Below are 21,307 nucleotides of genomic sequence, written 5' to 3' on the forward strand. Positions count from 1 at the left end.
TGGATAAGGTTTGTAGCATCATGTCTAGCACATTGCAAGTTCCCCATAAGAGACAGCCAGTAATACAATACTTGTATATGTAATATATATAAGAAAGCTATACAAATGTGTGTACATGTGTATGAGTGTGTGTACATGTGTGTAGGAGCAGTAAGAAGACAAAGGCAACATTGTAAAGGTGCTCTCTGGTCCCACCCTAGGAGCCCAGGACTCACCAGCCATCCTGCCCTTCTCCTGACACCCACAGGTACCTCATCTCAGGAGTGATTTTACAAATGCTTATGTGTACACACACACACTAAAATGTATACTTATATAAGTACACACACCAATATATATATACACATAATATATACATATATAAATACATGCACTATATACACACATAAATACCCACTATATAAATAAATACACACAACATATATATACATATATAAGTACACACACCTATATATATACACATAATATATATATATATAAATGCATGCACTATATATACACACATAAATACACACTATATAAATAAATACACACAACATATATATACATATATTAAGTACACACACCTATATATTCACATAATATATACATATATAAATGCATGCACTATATATACACACATAAATACACACTATATAAATAAATACACACAACATATATCAACATATATATACATATATAAGTACAAACACCAATATATATACATATATAAGTATACACACAATATATACACATATAAATACATGCACTATATATACATACATAAATACACACTATATATAAATACACACAACATATATATACATATATAAGCACACACCAATATATTCATATATAAATACATGCACAATATATGTACATATATAAATGCACACACCAATATACATACACATATAAATACACACAATATATACATATATAAATACACACACTAAATGTATACATATATAAGTACACACAACAATATATAAATAATAATTCAAAGACAGCCTAAGCATAAGACTATCCCCTGAGTTTCCTAACAAGCAAGATTCCTCTGGAAAAGCAGTAAGTGCTCTTAGCCGTGACACCATCTCTCTAACCCCTTGTGGTTCTTTATTTTAAGAACAACCCCACTTTGGGGTGGAAGGCAGATAGCTCAGTTAGTAGAGAGCGCTCCTTTTAAGCATGAGGACCTGAGTTCAAACCCCAGAACCCACATAAATGTGCTGGACATGTTGATACACATGTGTAATCTCATTGCCGGGGAGGTGGGGATCAGATTCGAGGATCTGGGGCAGGAAATCTAGCTTAACTGGTGTTCTCCAATGAATGACCATGTCAACGGATGAGGATGGAATTCCTGAAGCAGACATTTGAGGTGTCTCTGGTCTCCACGCATGTGAACATGCACCCCCTCACACATGAGAACACACATCATACATACACACAATAATAAAAAAAGGAGGGGCTGGAGGGATGCTCAGAGCTAGAAGCCCCTGCTGCTGTTGTAGAGGATCAAGGTTCAGTTCCCAACACCCACGTGGTGGTTCACAACCATCTGTAGTTCTGGTTCTGGTGCAACCTATGTATGCCTTCTTCTGACCTCTGCAGACACTGTATATACATGGTGCACACACATGCATGCAGACAAAACACACTTACACAAATAAGAGAAAAATGAATCTTAGAAAAGGTACTTGCCATTACATAAAAGTGCTATTGAGGATAACATGCAATATTGCTAAGTCCCTTATAGTCAGGTCGATATAAATTCTCCATAAACTAGAACTGAAGTTGACTTTTCCTGAAAACATGTGATCCACTGAATTCGTCTTGCTTGTTAGGAAATGTGGGGGATAGTCTTATGCTTAGGCTGTCTTTCAATTACTATTTATATATTGGTGTGTACTTATATATGTGTACATTTAGTGTGTATATGTTTATGTATGTATATATAATGTGTATTTATATATGTGTATATTTGTGTGTGTACTTATGTATGTATATATGGTATGTGTATATATATTATGTGTTTATATCTATATATAGTGTATATTTATGTATGTATATATATTGGTATGTATACTTACATATGTATATATATGGTGTGTGTATTTATATGTGTATATATAGTGTGTACTTATAGATGTAGATATATTATGTGTGCATTTATAAATGTATCTATATAGGTGTGTGTATTTATACATGTATATATATTGGCGTGTATATTTGTGTATGTAAATATGTTGTGTATATGTTTATATATGTACACATTTAGTGCATATATTTATATATGTATATATATTGTGTGTATGTTCATATATGTACACATTTAGTGCATATATTTATATATGTATATATTGTATGTATATACACATATATGTGTGTCTATTTATATATGTATACATTTTAGTGTGTGTGTGTACACATGAGCATTTGTAAAATCACTCCTGAGATGAGAAACCTGTGGGTGTCAGGAGAAGGGCAGGATGGCATGCTGTGGATATCATTCTGTATAAATAAAACACTGATTGGTGGGACAAGGAGAGAAGAATTCTGGGAATTGGAATGCTGAGTGAAGGAGTCACTGCCAGCTGCCGCCATGACAAGCAGCATGTGAAGATGCCAGTAAGCCACGAGCCACGTGGCAAAGTATAGATTTATGGAAATGGATTAATTTAAGTTATAAGAACAGTTAGCAAGAAGCCTGCCACGGCCATACAGTTTGTAAACAATATGTCTCCTGGGCTCCTAGGGTGGGACCAGAGAGCACCTTTACAATGTTGCCTTTGTCTTCTTACTGCTCCTACACACATGTACACACACTCATACACATGTACACACATTTGTACAGCTTTCTTGTATATATTACATATACAAGTATTGTATTACTGGCTGTTTCTTATGGGGAGCTTGCAATGTGCTAGACATGATGCTACAAACCTTATCCACAGTGTCTCCTGAGACCTCACAGGACTCTGTCAGCACAGTGCTATTATAATTACTTTGTAGATAAGAACCTGAGGTACAGAACCTTGGTCTCATTGCTTAGGCTATGAAGCAAGTGAGTGGCAGAGCTGGATTTTTAAACTCACATACATCTGCTTTACCTAGAAGACCCCAGGGTAGTCTGAATTTCCTGGTTAAGCAGCATGTACAAGCGAGTTTCAGATGAGGCAGGAGCAGCAACCTGACAGAGCAGAGATGGTGACCTAGCAGAGAGACCAGTCGTCGGTGATAGCAAGACGAAGAGAATCTCATGGTATTCCCTGCAACCAATGCCTCTGGTACTGAGCCAGGGGGTCAGAATAAATCTGAGCCTAAATTGTAATCTTTATGCTTACACTCTGTCTTTCAGGTTAGTATTATTACTTAACTAACCACAGCGGCTTGGAGTTTTAGATAGGTGTGGGTAGGATGGGTTCTTCTGCCTATTTGTGTAAATAAAGTTTTATTGGAACACAGCCAAGGCCCATGGCTTAGACATTCTCTATGGCTGCTTGCTTTTGCACTGCAAAGACAGAGCTAAGTAATTGTGACAGAGACTCCACAACAGGTGAGGTCTTAAAGGTCCGGCCCCTTCCAGACAACTCGAGGAGTCTCTGAGGAGCGGACTCACCGTGAAGACCTTCTCTGGCTGGCCCCGAGCTCTCATGTTGGTGTCGTGAATTAGCTTCAGAATCATCCAGGCTTCATCATGTTTTCCCACCTAAGAAACACACAGGCAGTCAGAGCTAGCAGCCAGACAGGACTACCCCTTGCCTTTCAGTAACCAACCACGGGGAGTTTTCAGAGCACATGGAAGGTAGTCGTGCAAATGCGTTTAGCTCTTCTCCGCGGAAGCACAGGTATATATACCACTATAAAGCAGCACTTCAAAGAATGTGCCTTCAACTAGAAATATTACCTATGCACAATAATGCTTCATTTATTAAACAATGAGCAATAGCCCCCTACTCGAGTGAAAGCTATTTGCTTAGGGAAGAGCATGTGTGGTTTTGGCTGTAAGACAGCTTTATACATCCTCTCTGCTTAAAGCATGTCTCTGTGAAATCAAACCCTACAAAATGCTCTTGGTAGGGTTGGAGAAGGGAGCTCTCAAGAGGCAGACGTGTTTCCTGGAAACAGCAAAGAAGCCTTTCCGGTACATGTGGACCGCTTGCACTTCTGTAACAACAAGCATTACCTCCAGCAGGAACCGAGGGCTTTCTGGCATGAAGGTCAGGGCAACCACAGACGAGACACACGGGAGCGCACAGACGATGACGAAGACGCGCCAGCTGTGGAACTGGTAGGCTGAGCCCATGCTGAAGCTCCACCCTGGAAAAGGAGAGAAGAGTCAGGGAAAGCTCCTGTACACTGCAGCTGGGCCAGTCACCGTGTGGGGCCCCTCAGGGGTTCGTTAGTCAAGCCTTACTGTCCACAGAGGGGTGAGCTGCTCTGAGAATCAGTTACAGCGGCCGGCTCCATTTAAGACCCCCCTGCAGGCAGGGATGAGGACAAAGTTGCCGGAAATCAAAAGGATCAGGATCTAAGCTGGGGGTATATGTGGGATTCCCTAAAACCAAACTCTAAAAGCCAGTGTGGAAGAATGTGCTTTTCAATAGGCCACCACCATGCTGGGTGTCTTCTCTTTACTCTCCCAGACCTTGTTCCATTTTTTTCCCCATCTGTCTGTCAGGAAATGGCCCCCTATGGACTTCATTATCCAGTTCCCAACCAGGTTTGGGGGTGGACTTCACATAGGCTTCTCTATGTAGCCCAGGCTGGCCTTGAACTCATAATCTTTCTGCCTCCGCCTCCTGACTGGTGTGAATATATGCATCTGTCACCACACCTAATTCCCATCTAGGTTCACATAGGACATAGTTTCCTTGCCATCCTTCTCCCTTCCCTGGCCAGGCAGAGAGGAGTGGCCTGCTTTGGTCTCACCACTCTTCACAGCCAGGCCTCCCCACTGTGGGCCTTTGAGGCTTGGGGACACCAAGGTGCTCTGGCATGTCCTACTAATTTCTCTTTACAGTCCCTACAGCTCTGGAAACAGTCCTTTCATTACAACACCTTTAAAGGCCATTTTGGGGGAAGGCTGGCTTTATGGTGCCCCTAACAGAAACAAGGACTTGGATCTCTGCTCATAGACATCATAGGGAATAGCAAGGTGAATCCCAACTTCTAAGCAGACATTTCTAAAAATGGGAGTTTTATTAATGTGACAAGAATAGTCACAATGGAATAGATAGGATAAATAGAAATCCCTTCAGGAACTGGTATTTGCATGAATATATACCGAAAGCAGAAAGAACTGAAACAGGGGTCCAAATAAGAAGGAATGAGGCGCATCACATCTAGTTGAAGCCAGGGAGGAATTTACAGAGAGGCAGACGAACTGTGTGAAGGGGAACATTAGTATTCAGTCAAGCTTGAGGAACATAAGGTGAGGTACAAAGGTGAGGTAGTCTATGTCTCCCTCCCAAGAGAGATGCATGGTTGTCTTTTGTGGGAATCCTGGGAGACACCGGAAATGACATAATCCTGAAAGCTACAAGCTGAAGTCACAAAATCCTACTGCCAGGATTCAAGATGCAGTTGCATACCAGCACCCAGACTTATGCCCGTGACAACTCGTCACTGTGCTGTTGACAAGTGGCGTCAACACCAGTGGCATGCAATATTAATCTTGCATTAGTTTTGTTCCAAGATTGTAATACGGGGTGATTGTAATGTGTGGGTTGCTAGGTTAATTATGTGATTAGCTTTCAGGAAGCATGATTACTTTCCATGTCTCTTATAGCCTAGATTCAAAAGTCTCACATATCCAAAATGCAGAAGAAACTCAGGTAGAACAAAGGGGCCATAATGTGCACATTTCATGTGATCTCAGAGCTTCATATAAAGACTCTCTTTAAAGAACTCAAAACCTTATTATTCTCAACACTGGGAAAAACCTCTTCAGTGACCGAGTTAAATTTCAGGTATAACACTTTCCACAGAATAGAGGGAGGAAGAACAAAGAGAAGAGATGGAGGCCCCTGGTGTCACAGTTCAAAATGAGAGTTCACAAGGTGCCTCTTTCAATGGGAAATAGGCCAAAGTGATTTAACCATGTCACTACAATGGGTGGAGCAGAGCGCTTCTGTGATAGCCAGAAAAGTGACCCCACCCCCATCAGAGGTTCTCACACCGACCCCTAGAAGCCAAGAATGCAGGTGTTACCAGCAAAGGGAGTCATGAGTGTTATTAAGTCAAGGATTCTGAGAGAAAGAGGTTGTCCAGTATCACAGAGTGGGACCAAATGTAAATGTAAGCACACAGACAGGCAGGGAGACAGTGTTCACGTTTGCTTTCTATACTGTGATAAACGTCATGACCAACAGCAACTTGGGAAAGAAAGGGATTAGTTCATCTTAGAGCTTACAGTCCATCAGGAAGGAAAGTCAGGGCAGGAACCTGGAGGCAGGAACTGAAGCAGAGGCCATGGAGGAACACTGCTGACTGGCTTGCTCTCCGTGGCTTGCTCAGCCTGCCTTCTTATACAAGCCAGGACCACCTGCCCAGGAGTGGCACTGCCCATAGTGAGCTGTGCCCCCCATAATCAATCATTAATAAAGGAATTGCCCTACGGTCTCCCCTGCACTCCAATCTGAGGAAGGCATTTTCTTAGTTGAGGCTTTCTCTTCTTGGATGACTCTAATGTGTCAAGTTGAAAAAAACAATTAACCAGTATGCAGAGTGAGACAAGAGAGGATAAGATATGGGGGAAGCAGAGACCAGAGGGGAGAGAGATTTGAAGGTGCTGCATTGCTGGCTTTGAATATGTAGGAAGGGGCCACTAGCCAAGGCTTATTGGAGACCAGTAGAAGAAGGGGATTACAAGGACTACAATTGTCTCCCAGACCTGCCAGAAGGAGGCTGCAGAGGCCTCATTAGCATATTCAAAGGTCTGACTGCCAGAAATGTAAGAAAATAGATTGATGTTGTCCATGGCCAATATGCTTGTCATAGTGGCAAGGGGCACCTTAAGTTGGAAAACTGTAGGTCTGCTCTACTAAGCTCCCATAAGTCATTGTCTTAGTTATTTGTCTCATAGCTGTGAGAAAACACCTGATAGATCAGTTTCAGGGAAGAAGGGATTATTTGGGCTTGTGGTTGAAGCGAGTGTAGTCTGTTCAAGTAGGGAAGGTGTGGCTGGGGGAAAATCTTGGGCTGTGGCCCCACACGACCACTGGTTCCAATGTTGCTGCAGTCTGGAAGTAGATAGGGAACTTAGGCGGCAACCAGTCCAGACTATAACCCGTGAGGCCTGGCCCCAGCATGACACAACCATCAGTGAGGCCCTATCTCTTAAGGTCCCGTAATCTCCCCAGCAGCACCCCCAGGTCGGGACCAAGTATTCAGATGCATGAGCCTATGGAGACGTTTCATATCTAAACCATAACAGCTGCCACACCTGTTATGAATTATATGTTAAACTACGAGTCAGGGCACTTTGCTCTATTTCGTGGAAGTCTCCCACAGCTTGATGTACGTGTGGCATGCAATGCCCATGTCACCATGGCTCTGTGTCCTGGGTAACTGGTCCCTACTCCTAGCCACGCCCACCTTCTTCAGCTGTTTCACTTGCTCACTTAGTCCAGCCCCAGGGACTTGTCTCCAGAATCTCACCACGTACTTGAAAGATGCTTCTATGTGTGAGGTGAGTTGTTTTATTTTTTGTCTCCTTAGTAATCTCATTCTCATTGGAGACTCCTACATGCATTTGATGTTTTTCCTCTCTGGAAGTCTCCGCCTGGATGTTCTGCATGGACTGCCTCTTCCATCCCTTCTAGAGCTCAGGTCAGGATCAGCTCCTCAGAGGAACCAAAACATTAAACTTACTCTCTACTGTAAAGGCTGCTTTATTGTCTGGATGGACACTGGCTGTTACCAGACACATCTCTGCATCCATTTCCATGTTCATTATCTAGCCCCTTTCCTACCAAAAAAAAATAGGAACCTGCTTTTCTGACTCACCAATGTCTCCCCAGCCAGGCGTGCTCTCTTAGTGTGTGTGTGTGTGTGTGTGTGTGTGTGTGTGTGTGTGTGTGTGTGTGTGTGTGTGTGTACATGCAAAATCATTGCAGGTTACCAAGTACTCAGGCTCTCTATTTCCTTCTGGGTCTCTCTCGTTCCTTCTTCCCATGCTTCCTCCCCCTTTCTCTTTTTTTTCCTCCAAATTCACACTAAACAGCAAGACAGCTTTGATGTATTTGTCAATGTGGATAGAGCAAAAGGTACTTATATATGTCTGTGAACTTGACAATCATGTTCTTTCATCCCAAAATACTCCCTCATGCAGCCTGTCCTTTGGGAGTCAGTTCTTCCTCCATCTCGGATCCTGGTGACCACTGATCTCTCGCTCTTCTGTCCTGGTGGTTTTGTCCCTTCAGAATGCTGTGCCGATGGAGGCAGACTACAGGGTAGCTGTCTGTTTTTTGAGGCAGGGTCTTGCTGTGCAGCCCAGGCTGGCCTTGAATTCATACCTCAGCCTCCCACATGCTGTGATTACAGGCACACATCACCACGCTTGGCTCGTATGTAACTTTGTGAATGTGGTTTTTATACTTAGCACGATTCACTGGAGATTCATAGAAATTGCCACATATGTTAGTGGGTTATAGACTGTTGGATTGTTCCCAATTTAGGGTATTCATTAATAAGGCTGCTATAAACATTTTTTGTGTGCATTAAAGTTTTGTTTTTGAGTATATAAGGTTAGACACTTGAATCATATGTTAAGTTTCTGTTTGGATTTATTTGTAGCTTTTTATTAGATTTCTTACGTGTCTGTTTCTTGTGTGTGTGCCTGTGAGCACTCACTTGGACTCTCCCTCTACCTTGTGGGCTCTGGGAATTGAGCTCAGGTCCTCAGGCTCAGTGACAAGCATCTTTATCGGCTGAGTCACCTCATTACCCCCAAATATCCGGTTAATTTTACAGGAAGACACCGACTTGCTCTCTGCAGCGGCTCCATTGTCTGCAATTACCATGCATAGAGTGCTGCAGCTCTGGTTGATGCATGGCCTTCCCACCATGGTTTGCCTGTTAAAAATGCATTCATTTTTCCTGATAGATACCTAATGAAGTGTTGTCATAATTTTAATTTATTTTTTCCTAAAATCTACTCATCTCTTCATTTCCTTTACGTACTTATACACAGTGTCTATGTGTGCCAGTCACCACACATGGCATGGGGAGCCAGTCACCACATGTGGCGTAGAGATTATGAGCCTGAGTTCTTGCTCCAAGGGAGGTAGAGTCCAGAGGAAGAGGCAGATTTGTTAGGAAACACGACTACGACATATGACTCATGCTGGACGAGGTTAGGGAGAAAGTCTAGAGTGCAGACTGGATGGAGAGCCATCTCTTCTCATGAGGAACCTTTTCTCGAGAGCACTGGCCAAATTCCTTTCCTCATGGACAAAGCAAATTTGGGAGCTTCTAACGTCAAAGGTAGAGAGAGTTAAAGCCTGTGCTTATGAAGTAGGCAAGGTCACCCAAGACTGATTGCCCTTTACCGATTATCTTATAACTGACTGACTTACAGAGGGGGCGTGTCCTGGAACAGTGGGAGGAGTCCTGGCAAGGGAAATGGACACCCCTCCTCCCACGACATGCCTTCTAGAGTCAGAGATTCACAGAAATACCCTGGGGCCTGAGAGGAAGACAGACATCACAGGGGACTTGAGAGATGACCAGGGGGATGCCTTGCAAACTGGAGCACCATTCTGTGCATCAAAGACGAACAGAGAAGGATGGATTTGGTCCCTGAGCACCATCACCACTCAGCCTTGAGTCCTCAGCTCTCCTGAGAGCCTTTTCAAGGAAGCTTAAATCTGAATTCTGGCTCTATGCAGACCCTACACAATGACCTTGAAGGAGGGAGAAGAGGGCACTGGAGTTGTGTGTTCAAACATGTCTGCACTTAGTAAAATTGATTCTTCCAAATGAATCCTTACCCTTGGCACCGTGCCCTTTATTTTTGTGTGTGCCTTAAAAAATGATTGGTGCGAAGTTGATGTTTCTAATTGTCCTTTGGATTTTGCTAAAATACTCATTAAAATGTCACCCTGTGGGATTTATCTACAGATAATGCTAATTCTATGCAAGGGAGGCCCTCAATTAAGGCATCACAGAAGGCTGTTATAGCCTGGCTTTAATCAGTGTGGCACCAATCAAATTGGGGTGCATCTTGCATAATAATCCAGGCCCTTGCCAGCTTCGCCCAGCTGCCACTGTGGGACCCTGTGACTGCCTACTCAGGTGCTTGTCATTCAAGGAATTCAGGCAAAGTATGTGACACACACACATGGGACCCTGGCTCCTACATTCTCTTCTAGGCTTTATCCTGGGAATCCTGGTATCTTGGTACCCACTTTGCTGACCTGCTTTCTGGTCACTAGTTATGCGATATTATCAACAAAGCTGTCTTTGTCAAGAAGGGAGATTCCAGGTTCAAGACTCAGACCCAATGTACTAAGGAAAACCTTCAATATGTACAGGATGTTGAGTCTGAATAGCTAAGAAGTAAATCATCTGCACATTTTCATCTTGGTATTCTCTCAAGGCACAGACCAGCTAAAATTCTCTATTAAAGCAGCTCCAAGTTCATTTTCCCCAGTGAGAAAAATGTGTGTGTATGTGTGTGTGTGTGTGTGTGTGTGTGTGTGTGTGTGTAACAACAGTCAAGTGTGTTTCTGATATTATTGCTACAGAAATAAAAGTTCATACCCTTAACATGTCACTGGCTTAAAATAGAAAAAAACTATATAATCAGCATGAAATACGAGTGTCTGGCTAGCAACTCAGGTTGTCAGGCAGCCAGTACCATCCGGGATGCTGAGGGTCAATCACTTGCAGCTGGACTGTCCTGCAAAGATATCCATCTCTCATTTGTAGCAAAATATAAATAAAGATGGATAGATAAGTAAGTAATGATGCTATTGGGCAAACAGGGAGATAAGCTATGATGTAGCCATCTGATAAAAATCATGTGAGTATTGGACAAGAACAAGGCAGATCTTTCTGTGATACATGGAAAATGTCCAGGTGGAAAGAGAGAAACTTCCCCCCCAACAGTGTGAATAGCAATGATTTCATTTTTATATGCACATAAAACCTATCATCTGATCTAGAAAAGCCGTGGGCTGGAAATGTACTCAGCTGTAGTTACTCAAAGCAGGCGGTTGCTCACGGGCACTTTCTCTTCTGACATTAGTTCTTTAATTTGTAAACTTTACATAACCTACGTCACTTCTCCCTTAAATAGGAAAAACAAACCGCAGCTGTAAGCCTTTGACATTTGAGGGACTCACTCAGGTGCTGGGAGGGGAGGAAAGGAAGTACAGCCGCGCCATATTAAACATGGGCATTTTCTCAAGAAATGGCATGGATTCTGACTGTGCTCAATGTGAACACTGAGAATAATACAGTGTGCACCTAAGGAGAAAGCAGGAGGAAGCACCAGAGACAACCCTGTGTCTGTGCATGAAAGAGAACTGTTCTCACTGACCTTTCATTCTTGGGGAGTTGAGGGTAGGGGACACAGGAGAGGAGAAATGGGGGTGATTTAACAAAAGCCAAGGATGTGTGAAAGACCTGTATGGAAATGCACTTTGTAAGGTATTTAAAAAATACAATAAATAAATTGAAAAAAGGAGTTTGAACCTAGGTACCCTGCGTGGATGGATGCACAGAAGACATGAGTTATTATTGGTTTTTTGAGACAGGGTCTTATTACGTATCTCTGTCTGGCCTTGAACTCACAAAGATCCACCCACTTCAGCCTCACTCATTCTGGGCTGAAAGGCATGTGGCACCACACCTAACCCAAATTAAATAAAATCTCAGATGGGGCATGGGACAATTTTCATGGAGCTACTGGTCAGGGAGGCCTCAGAAATCCCCAACACAGCAGACTTCGGTTTTAGGACATAAAGAGATCAACCTGTGGGGGAGGAGGGCTGGAGAAATGACGTAACAGGAGCACCAGGTACTGTTACACAGGACGAGGGTTCAATTCTCAGCCCCCAAATGGAGGCTAACAATCATCTGTAACTCCAGTCCCGGACACTCTGACGCCCTCTTCTGGCCTCCTCAGGCACTGCAATTATGTGGTGCACAGGTTATACATGCAAGAGAAAATATACATACATACACATTGTGGTGATATTTTATTTGTGCAACCCAATAAAATTTACCTGAGGATCAGAGGAAAAAGCCAGCTACTATAGTTAACATAGAGGTCTGGCAATGGTACCACGCACTTTTAATCCTATCATTCGGGAGTCAGGGATCTGTCTGGATCTTGGTGAGTTCAAGGCCACACTGGGAACAGAACCAAGTGTGGTGGCACATGCCTTAAATTCCAGCACTAGTTAATCATGGAGGTCTGGAGGTCTGTTTAGACAGACAGGAAGTGACAGAGCTGGGCAGAAAGAGGAAGTGATGTAGCAGAACAGAAAGGCATATAGGCGTGGGGTACAGGAAGTAGCTCTCTTGGGAAGCTGCGGAGTTGATGAGGTGAGGTTGGCTTGTGGCTTTTCCTATTCCTCTGATCTCTCAGGTTTTCACCCCTATTATCTGGCTCTGGGTTTTTATTTAATAAGACCTTTCAGCAATTCGTCTACAACACATTAAAAATTTTTAAATAAAATGAAAAAAATTTAAAAAAGAAGTCAAAGCCGGAAGTGAGTGACCTAAGACCTCCCTCCCTGCTGGATAGCTTTTGTCGAGCTGGGTCTATGCAGTGCTATGCAGGCTACCAGGAAGGACGGGTCACCAATGTGTTTACCCAGTGTTGAACTCCGAGTGTCTCAACACTGACCTGCCAGGCAAGGTGTGCTCACTGGTACAATGGCGGCATGGATGTTATGGGGGTAGCCAGCTACTTTCTAATTGTCTTGGCGGCGTGCTTGTCAGGTGTTGTAAAGCGGTCAAAAGCCCGGGGTCCAGGAGATTACAGACCCCAGAGATGGGGGTGGGGGTGCCTATACTGTTGTTTTGCTGAAGAGACATACTTGCTGTCAAACTGCTTCTAAGGATTTATGTTCGCACTACCGCTGCTGTCAATCTCGGCCAGAGAAGTTGCTTTTTGCTGTGGGGAGATGTTAATGCTGAGACTCATGATTGGTCGAAGTGCTCAGAATACGCGACTTGCCTTGCTAGCCAGAAATGGGGTGGTAGCCTCCATTTTTGCCCTCCTGGTGGTGTCAATTACTGAGCGATGCAATTCTATTTTCTGCGTTTCTCCTGAAACTTGTTCCTTTATCTCCCTCCTGCTCTGTCTTGCCTGGGCCACCTTAATAGATGAAGACACAGTTGATTCAGAGCTGCATGGCTGTGCCTGCTGATGGCACATTTACTTATGCATATTATGGTTATTGCTCTGAGACCTTGAGCCTTGGATCAGCCCACGGTCCTCGGCTGAGGTAACACCCGACCTGGAAAGGGGCCAGTGCTTTGCCTTCCCCCTTTATGACTGTCCTGGTCCTGTCACTAAGTAATTTGAATGCTGCTTCTCTCTAATGGAGTTCCCAACTTCCAGTTGGCTCATCCTAGCTTTAATATATAATCAAGAGCCTTTTGGGTAATAAAAATCAAATCACAGGGGTTGGAGGGATGGCTCAGTGGTAAAGAGCCCTGGACACTTTTGCACAGGACCTGGATTCAGTTCCTAGCATGGCAGCTCACGACCATTTGTAACTCCAGTTCTAGGGGATCTGATATCCTCTTCTGGCCTCTTCAGGCACCAGGCACACATGTAGTGCACATGCACACAGGCAAACCCCTCATACATGTAAAATAAATACATTTCTTTTGAAACCAGATTATTTACTTCACTGGCTGAAACTCCTTTAGGGTGAGTCCACTCCGTCTCAAAGAGCCTTGTCCATCCCTCCAGTCTTCTCTAACAAGCTCCTCCCCCAACTTCTGCTGGATTTTTGTGCCAGCGCACTATGTCTTCCGTGTTTGTTGCAGTTTGGCTTAACAAGATCTGGCTGAGTAATCCACACTGGCTTTCAGACTCACCATCCCGCCTCAGCCTCCTGAGGGCTGGGATAACAGGTGTGCACTGTCACACCCAGCCTGCCAACACACGTTCTGTTCTGTGGCCTAGTGGCTGGGAGAGCGGTCATGTACCTCTCAAGTGATATCTAGGCTAATCCTCCCTCCGGCTGACCTGGGATACTCCCAAACTTCAGTCTTCTGTTAGCCAAGTAGACATTGCCCCTGTAAATTCTTCCTGATGTGCTGTGAGGAGTCTCCTCCTACTCAGTTACTTGGGTGGTCTACTTATTCCCTCAGCCCTTAGCAGGTACCTGACATAGAAGAAAGCCACACTGGAAGTCACCAAGAATCAATCTGTTGTTGGTTCCTTTGTCTTATTTTTCTTTAGTGTGGTATTAGTAACTCAACAAATGGGCTCTCTTAAAATCAGAGTCTGTATAGAACACTCCAAGTGATTTACATGTGTGTGTGTGTGTGTGTGTGTGTGTGTGTAGAATAGGGGTCAACCTCAGGTGTGGCTCCTTAGAAGCCATCCGCTGTATGTGTATGTGTAATATATACATATAATATATGGTGTATTATATGTATGGAGAGAGTGACAGACAGACACAAGGAGGGGACCTCTCACTGGTTGGCCTGGAACTCGCTAAGCAGGGATAGTAAGGTGGCTGGCCATTGAGTCCCGGGTCTGCCTGTCTCTCCCGCCACAGTGCTGGGACACAAGCATATACTAACACAGCTGGGCGTCTTACCTGTGTGCTCTCACTGGCCAAACTCAGCTTCTTATGCTAATGAGGTAGCCCTGTACCAACTGAGCTACCTCTGCAGCCCCATAAGTAATTTATCTGGCAACATGTCTGTTATGTGTCCTCATTTTCAAACACATACATTTTTCTTATTTCCAGTTTAATTTCGATATGATAAGAAAACATGCTTGATAGGTTTTTAAGTATTTGGAACCTGTTTTATAGCTTAACATGTAGTCCAACTTAAAAATTGTTCTATGAGTGATCAAAAAGAATGTCTGCTCTGCAGCTTCTGGGTTCAGTCTGGATACCCAAGGTCAAGTCTGTTGATCATGCAGTATATATCTTCTACATTTTTACTGGATGTCCTCCACTTGCTGTGTTAAATTCTATTTGTTTTCTATGGGATGTCTGGTTCAACAGCACACACAGCCAATCACTGGAAATGGAACAGCATACCTGTGATGAAATCAAGACCCATTTCCTGCCTCCACTAGCATACTTCCTCATGCCCTGATGGTTGGCAGAGCAGCCCACAAAAGTGGGGAGAGGGAAGCAACCTAGAAAACTATGATTACTTGAGTTGCCTTTGAAGACAACGTGGGATAGTGTAACTTTTTAAACTAATAGTGATTTTAAAAATTTGATAACCTTTCTGTGGAGTGCTACGACACCACAAAAAACATCTCACTATACCCGTTAACACATGAAAGCACAACCCAGGGAGGCAGGCCCCCAAAAGCAACTGTAGAACTTGCATTTGTTATAACTTTGATATTATTTTGAGGTGTGTTACTTTTGTTTATGTTGCATTTGTTTAACTCTGTGAAGCTGTGTTACTGTGCCTGTCTAAAACACCTGATGGTCTAATAAAGAGCTGAACAGCCAATCACGAGGTCGGAGAAAGGATAGGCGGGGCTGGCAGGCAGAGAGAATAAATAGAGAAAGAAATCTGGGAGGAGGGAGAGGAAAAGAGATGGATGAGTGAAAAAGAAAAAGGCAGTCAGAGGAGGAGGAGGAAGACTCCAGGGGTCAACCACCTAGCTACATAGCAAGCCATGGAGTAAGAATAAGATTTACAGAAGTAAAAGAATGGGAAAAACCCAGAGGCCAAAGGTAGACAGGATAATTTAAGTTAAGAGAAGCTGTCAAGAAATAAGCCAAGTTAAGGCAGGGCAATCATAACTAAGAATAAGTCTCCCTGTGTGATTTATTTGGGAGGTGGGTGGAGAGACCCCCCAAAAGAGTAAAACAAAACAAAACAAAACAAAAAACCCAACAACAAACCTTTCTACAAACTTGCAACATTTTAGAAGTTGGATAAATTGAATGTGGCCAATGAAAACTTACTAATAGGACTGGACAGAGAAGGGAAGGTTTTTCAGCTGCTGGTGACTGGAGGCTGCTCCCCCATCCATCTCACGTCCTCACCTGAACCATATCAAAGCTTGGCCGATCTCTGTGAGCAATCTATGTGGAAAGTGGCTTTTCCTATGGATTAATGAATTTATTTTCTCATGGACATAGTTAATACTTCCTCAAACACATATTAGTCTTCCTTTTAGAAGAATTCACAAGTCAGCAAGCCAATACTGAACGCTCAGGGGCGTGCCTCCCAACACATCTATAATACATGCTTTTTTCAGATTGTCTGAAGTAAAACCTTAGTAGCCTAAATCAATTGAACGGCTGGCAGAGACAGATTTATTTTGCCCATCTTCCATTTATGACCTCGCAATAGACGTTCAAGCGCTCTTCCTACACTTTCCTCCCTCTTCTTTTTGTCTCAGTGTGTCGGCATCCACCCAGAGTAGAATTTCACCTCTGCTCTCTGGAAAGGTTGACTCTGTGAGCCATTAATCTTGGTCCTCAAATACGTTCCTGGCTGCGACCGACTGTGGAAAGGATTGGTCCTGGTGCATGCTGAAGAATGGTTTTCTAGGGCTATGGCGCCAGAAAAAAATCAACCCCAGAGTGACTTAGTCTGGGATTAATGCAGCCATTCTTCATTCAGCATCACTGGCTGCTGGTTATGAGGAATGATCTAATAACTCAGGGAGCCTACAGTGACAAAGCACCCCAGCGGCGCAGACTGATGCCCTGGCAGGGGTGACTGGAGCTAGTGTTGGCTGGAATGCTAGTTCCCAGTACATGTATTCCCCTTTCTTTTTCAGGCCAGGCCACCAGACGGATCATGGTGTTGGGAAAAGACCAGAAACCTGAGCGAAGACATGGGTGGAGCAGCCTTAGGCTCTTAGAGTATTAATAGTACACCCAGCATGTGCTAAATACCCTTATGTCATTTTGTTTCATATTCTAATAACCCTTATAGGATGGGCAGATAGAATTCAGGACATTGTTTAAATAAATAAAAAAAAAAAAACTAAAGTGGCTGGGTAGAGGTGGCACACCTTTAATCCCAGCACTTGGGAGGCAGAGGCAGGGGGATCTCTGTGAGTTCAAGGCCAGCCTGATCCACAGAGTGAGGTCCAGGACAGCCAGGACTGTTATACAGAGAAACCCTGTCTTGAAAAAAAATAAACAAAATATATGAAAGCTCCCTCCCCTTCCCTTTTCTGTATGTCTGTGCACCTGAGTGCAAGTACCCATTGAGGCATCAGATCCTCCGGAGCTTCCCGACATGGGTGCTTGAAACCAAACTCAGTCCCACTGCAAGAGCAAGGACAGTATGTGCTTCTAGCTTCAGAGACAACACTCCAGCCCCTATTTTTTTTTTTAAAGTAAAGAAAGGAGGCATGAGTATTAGTCATGTAATAGTTGGGATATGCTTATACTAAAGAAAGTCACTTATCTGAAATTCAAATTTAACCAAGCATCCCACATTTGCTCAATCTGCTGACTATACCCCAAGAGACAACTGGCGATGTCTGGAGACATTTTTTGATAGCCACTGCTTTGGGGAAGAAGGGTGACTTTTGGCATCTAGTGGGTAGGGCCAGGGATGCTACGAAAAGAGTCAATGTATGATATATCTACCATCATCCCCGCAGCAGAAACGTCCAGCCCAAGACATCAAAAGTCGCAGGCTGAGAAAACTCACTGTAAACAATCCCAGGTCTACCCACTACACAGGTAGGGTACTCCATGCCAAGTTAGCAGAGATAAAGGCTTGAGGAGGCTTTGCTTTCAGAAGTAAAGGGGAAAGACTCTTAGGAGATGCTGCATCTCATTCCTATAAGAACATGTTTGGTATGTCAGGCGTTGGGTTTGTTACGTGTTCCTTTGGTTCCTTCCCCCCACGCTATAAACTTCATCTGCAAGGGTTGCCATAGAGGGCACACTATACACAACAACACAAATACATATAATACATATACAATGTATAACCACATACATTACACATAGTATACACCATACACTCTGCATATATATATACACACATTATAAAAACAGGGCACATTGCATACCAACATTCATACCACATTCATGTTAAACGCACATTTCACATACTCCATACTTGACACCTAACACACACATGTGTATTATCCATATTTAACACACAAATACATGCACATGCCACACATACCACATGTACACTGAAAACAATATATTTGACATACAATGCATGCATACACCAGTACCAGTGTACAATATATCACACATTGTACACGCACACACATCACAGATGAGCACATGAGCCACAGAGAATATTTCACTCCAGCAGCAGCTGTGAGTGTGAAGATTAATTAACAAGATCATGTATTATTTGACAAGATTAACCAATAAACAAGAACAGCAAGGAATTTCTTTGCTTAATCTTATGGCTCTTGAAGTTTAGGGCACATAAGAACTTGCACAGGTTTCTGAGTATTTCAAATGCCTACTTTGACAACTCACCTAATTAAACAAATAGGAGGCATGCATGCTTTGATAGAGACATAGATGGAATAAAACTGGAAAAGAAAAGAAAGAAAGGAAGGAAGGAAGGAAGGAAGGAAGAAAAGAAAAGAAAAAAGAAAGAAAGAAAAAAAAGAAAAAAAGAGGAGAAAGAAAAGGAAAGGTTTTGGGTGCCGTTCTGTGGCTGGAGTAGGTAGAAGTTCAAATGTAATTTTCGAGAGCAGTGAAGTGTGGGAGCCCGTTTTCGGGTTCCTCGTGGCTTTACCCAGCAGATCCACATGGAGGATGATTAGGACCTCGGGCCTGAGTGCAGGTGTCTGAGATGGCCTGCACTTGGCTGTGCTGGGGGAGGAGGTCTTTTGCTCCACCCCTTGGCGTCTCTATAAAAACCCTGGGGCAGAGACAGTCCGGGCCCGTTGGAATAGGTTCCAGGCCCTCTCAAGGCTATCCTTTATTTTCTATCTGTTTATCTCCGCAATATTCTCTGCAATAAATCCCTCTAATATTTCCTGCTGCTCGCACTCAAGAAAACTCTGGGGAACTGTGGGGTTGGTGGGTAAACGCCCCACAGTTAAGTCCCACGGTGAGGTAGCAATGTTCGCTGTTTCTAGGAAGGTCTAATAAACTAAGCACTTTGACACTGGGTGGGAGGGGGGTGCAGATCTGGGAACCTTAGGAATGGGTAGGACTCATGCTGGGCAAGCTAGGCATGGTGGCTGAAGTCAGCTTGGGTGTCACAGTGAATTCCTGAGCAGTTTGGGTTAGGTAGTGAGACTGTGTCCCAAATGGGAGCAAAGGAAAATAGAAAAAGAAAAAGAAAAAAGAACTAACCAAATCAAAGGATTCATGCTGGGAAGTGAATTTTCTGGACACTGTTTTCTCCTCCCTAAGAGCTCAAGTCTACACAGAAGCAAATCCAAATGTGTTTTAAAAAATATCCAGGAGCCCTCAATGGCCAGAATATTCAGAAGTAACAAACAGAGAAAGCTCCTCACAAAGTTAAGTGTAAGACAAGAACCACAAGGCTACAAGGTATCTGCGTCCCTGTAGGGCGTTTTAAGGAACAGTGGATGGTGATGAGCGCTAACCGACGCTGGAGGGCACCCTGGGCTCACAAGACACGTGTCCCCCCCTCCCCCCCAACTAGTCTAGGCTCCTCCTGATAGCTTTTCCGTGTAAGCCTGAGGGGTCCTTCAAAGTAGGTCAGGCTTTGTGGACCTAAGTGTAAACAATCGAAGGTAGAGAAAGCTGCCGTGGTCCCCCCGACCTTTGGTTCTCCATCATTTTCCCAGTCTGTGTGCTAAGTCAGTTGCTGTCTTCTTACATTCCTTCTCCTGGGGACCCCACATCCTGCCTTTCAGCTCTGAGGCCTGGGGTCCACCTTGCTTCTAAGATTCTAAAGGTTGTCAGGAGCAATGGATGCAGATACAAAGTTTTTCAAGCACCATATCATAAAACAACCATAACACGTCTGTGTTCCTCTCCCTTATCTGGTTTCAGATCAAAATTTAAATATATGTATATTTGTACATTATCTATCTATCTATCTATCTATCTATCTATCTATCTATCTATCTATCTATCTATCTGGAACTCAATTTGAATGTGATAGGACTATAAAATGTCTCCAGTACTAGGGTTGGTGAAAAGGGGATACCCATCCACCTGCTAGGGTAGAGGGGGAGGATTCCAAACCATGAGAAATAAGTGACATGAAAAGATGGTCTCAGCACTATCAGTCTTGCTTGCAAGTGACTGGAAAGATTCTAACCACAGCCCAGAGAATACTTCAGGATTCCCTATCTGGGAAAATTGCCTAAACATGAGAGAATAAGCCAGCATCACATCTCAGGGAAAGCATTTCGATTTTGTTAATCCCTGGCTGAAAGAAACTTTAATATACCTGGAATTTTATATTTATTATTTTTTATGTTTTTTAGACAGAGTTTCACTATGTAGCTCTGGCTGTCCTGGGAATCACTATGTAGACCAGGCTGGCCTCGAACTCACAGAGATCCACCTGCCTCTGCCTCCAAGTGCTGGGAGGCAAAAAAAATTCATGTTTTAACAATTTTATCACACAACCTTCTGTATTTCTCTGCAACTGACACATTTATCTAAATTTGAGATGTAGAACTGTATCTTGTGACCACAGGCTTTCTAATTATAAGTTATGTCAATTTATATATTATTATAATTACGATTCCCCAATTAATCAATAAATAAAATACATTATATAATTTGTGATAATTTTTGAAATTAAGTTATATGGAAGTATATCTTTTTATACCATGAGATGGAGGGTTTTTTTTTTTTTGCAATTGGTCTATGTATTGAGGGGTAAATATTAATTACTGTTAGAATGAGCGTTTATCTTAAACTCTTACTGAAATAAGTAAGCACAGTGGAAGGGTCTCGACTCACAGCTACTTTATTTGTTCTGTTATGAAGGTCTTTAATGACATGATGACTTCACCATGGCTCTCTTTCTTAAAAGCAAAATGTAGAAACTGCCTGGTGAAAAGAATTTATTTACTGCTACGTGTTCTAATCTTACACATACTCCCACCCCCACCCCGTTCAGAGCCCAGAGGGTATCAGCCCAATGATGTGCATCTGTGCTTCAGGTAGAGCCACTTAAGGAAAATGCATACAGCAGAGCTTCATAACATACA

General features: G+C 43.2%; 1 protein-coding gene across 1 annotated transcript in view; it reads right to left on the reverse strand.

Moving 5' to 3' along the window:
• Sv2c (synaptic vesicle glycoprotein 2C) overlaps window positions 1-21,307 on the reverse strand; it is a 186,942-nt gene that overhangs the window by 34,861 nt on the left and 130,774 nt on the right. The window contains exons 5-6 of the mRNA XM_006985749.4: window positions 4,169-4,302; window positions 3,602-3,691 (exon numbers count right to left, since the gene is read on the reverse strand). Of these exons, the coding sequence (XP_006985811.2) occupies window positions 3,602-3,691; window positions 4,169-4,302 (224 nt within the window). The remainder of the gene's footprint in view (window positions 1-3,601; window positions 3,692-4,168; window positions 4,303-21,307) is intronic.

Source organism: Peromyscus maniculatus, chromosome 15 (assembly GCF_049852395.1).
Source record: "Peromyscus maniculatus bairdii isolate BWxNUB_F1_BW_parent chromosome 15, HU_Pman_BW_mat_3.1, whole genome shotgun sequence".
Taxonomy (NCBI): domain Eukaryota; kingdom Metazoa; phylum Chordata; class Mammalia; order Rodentia; family Cricetidae; genus Peromyscus; species Peromyscus maniculatus.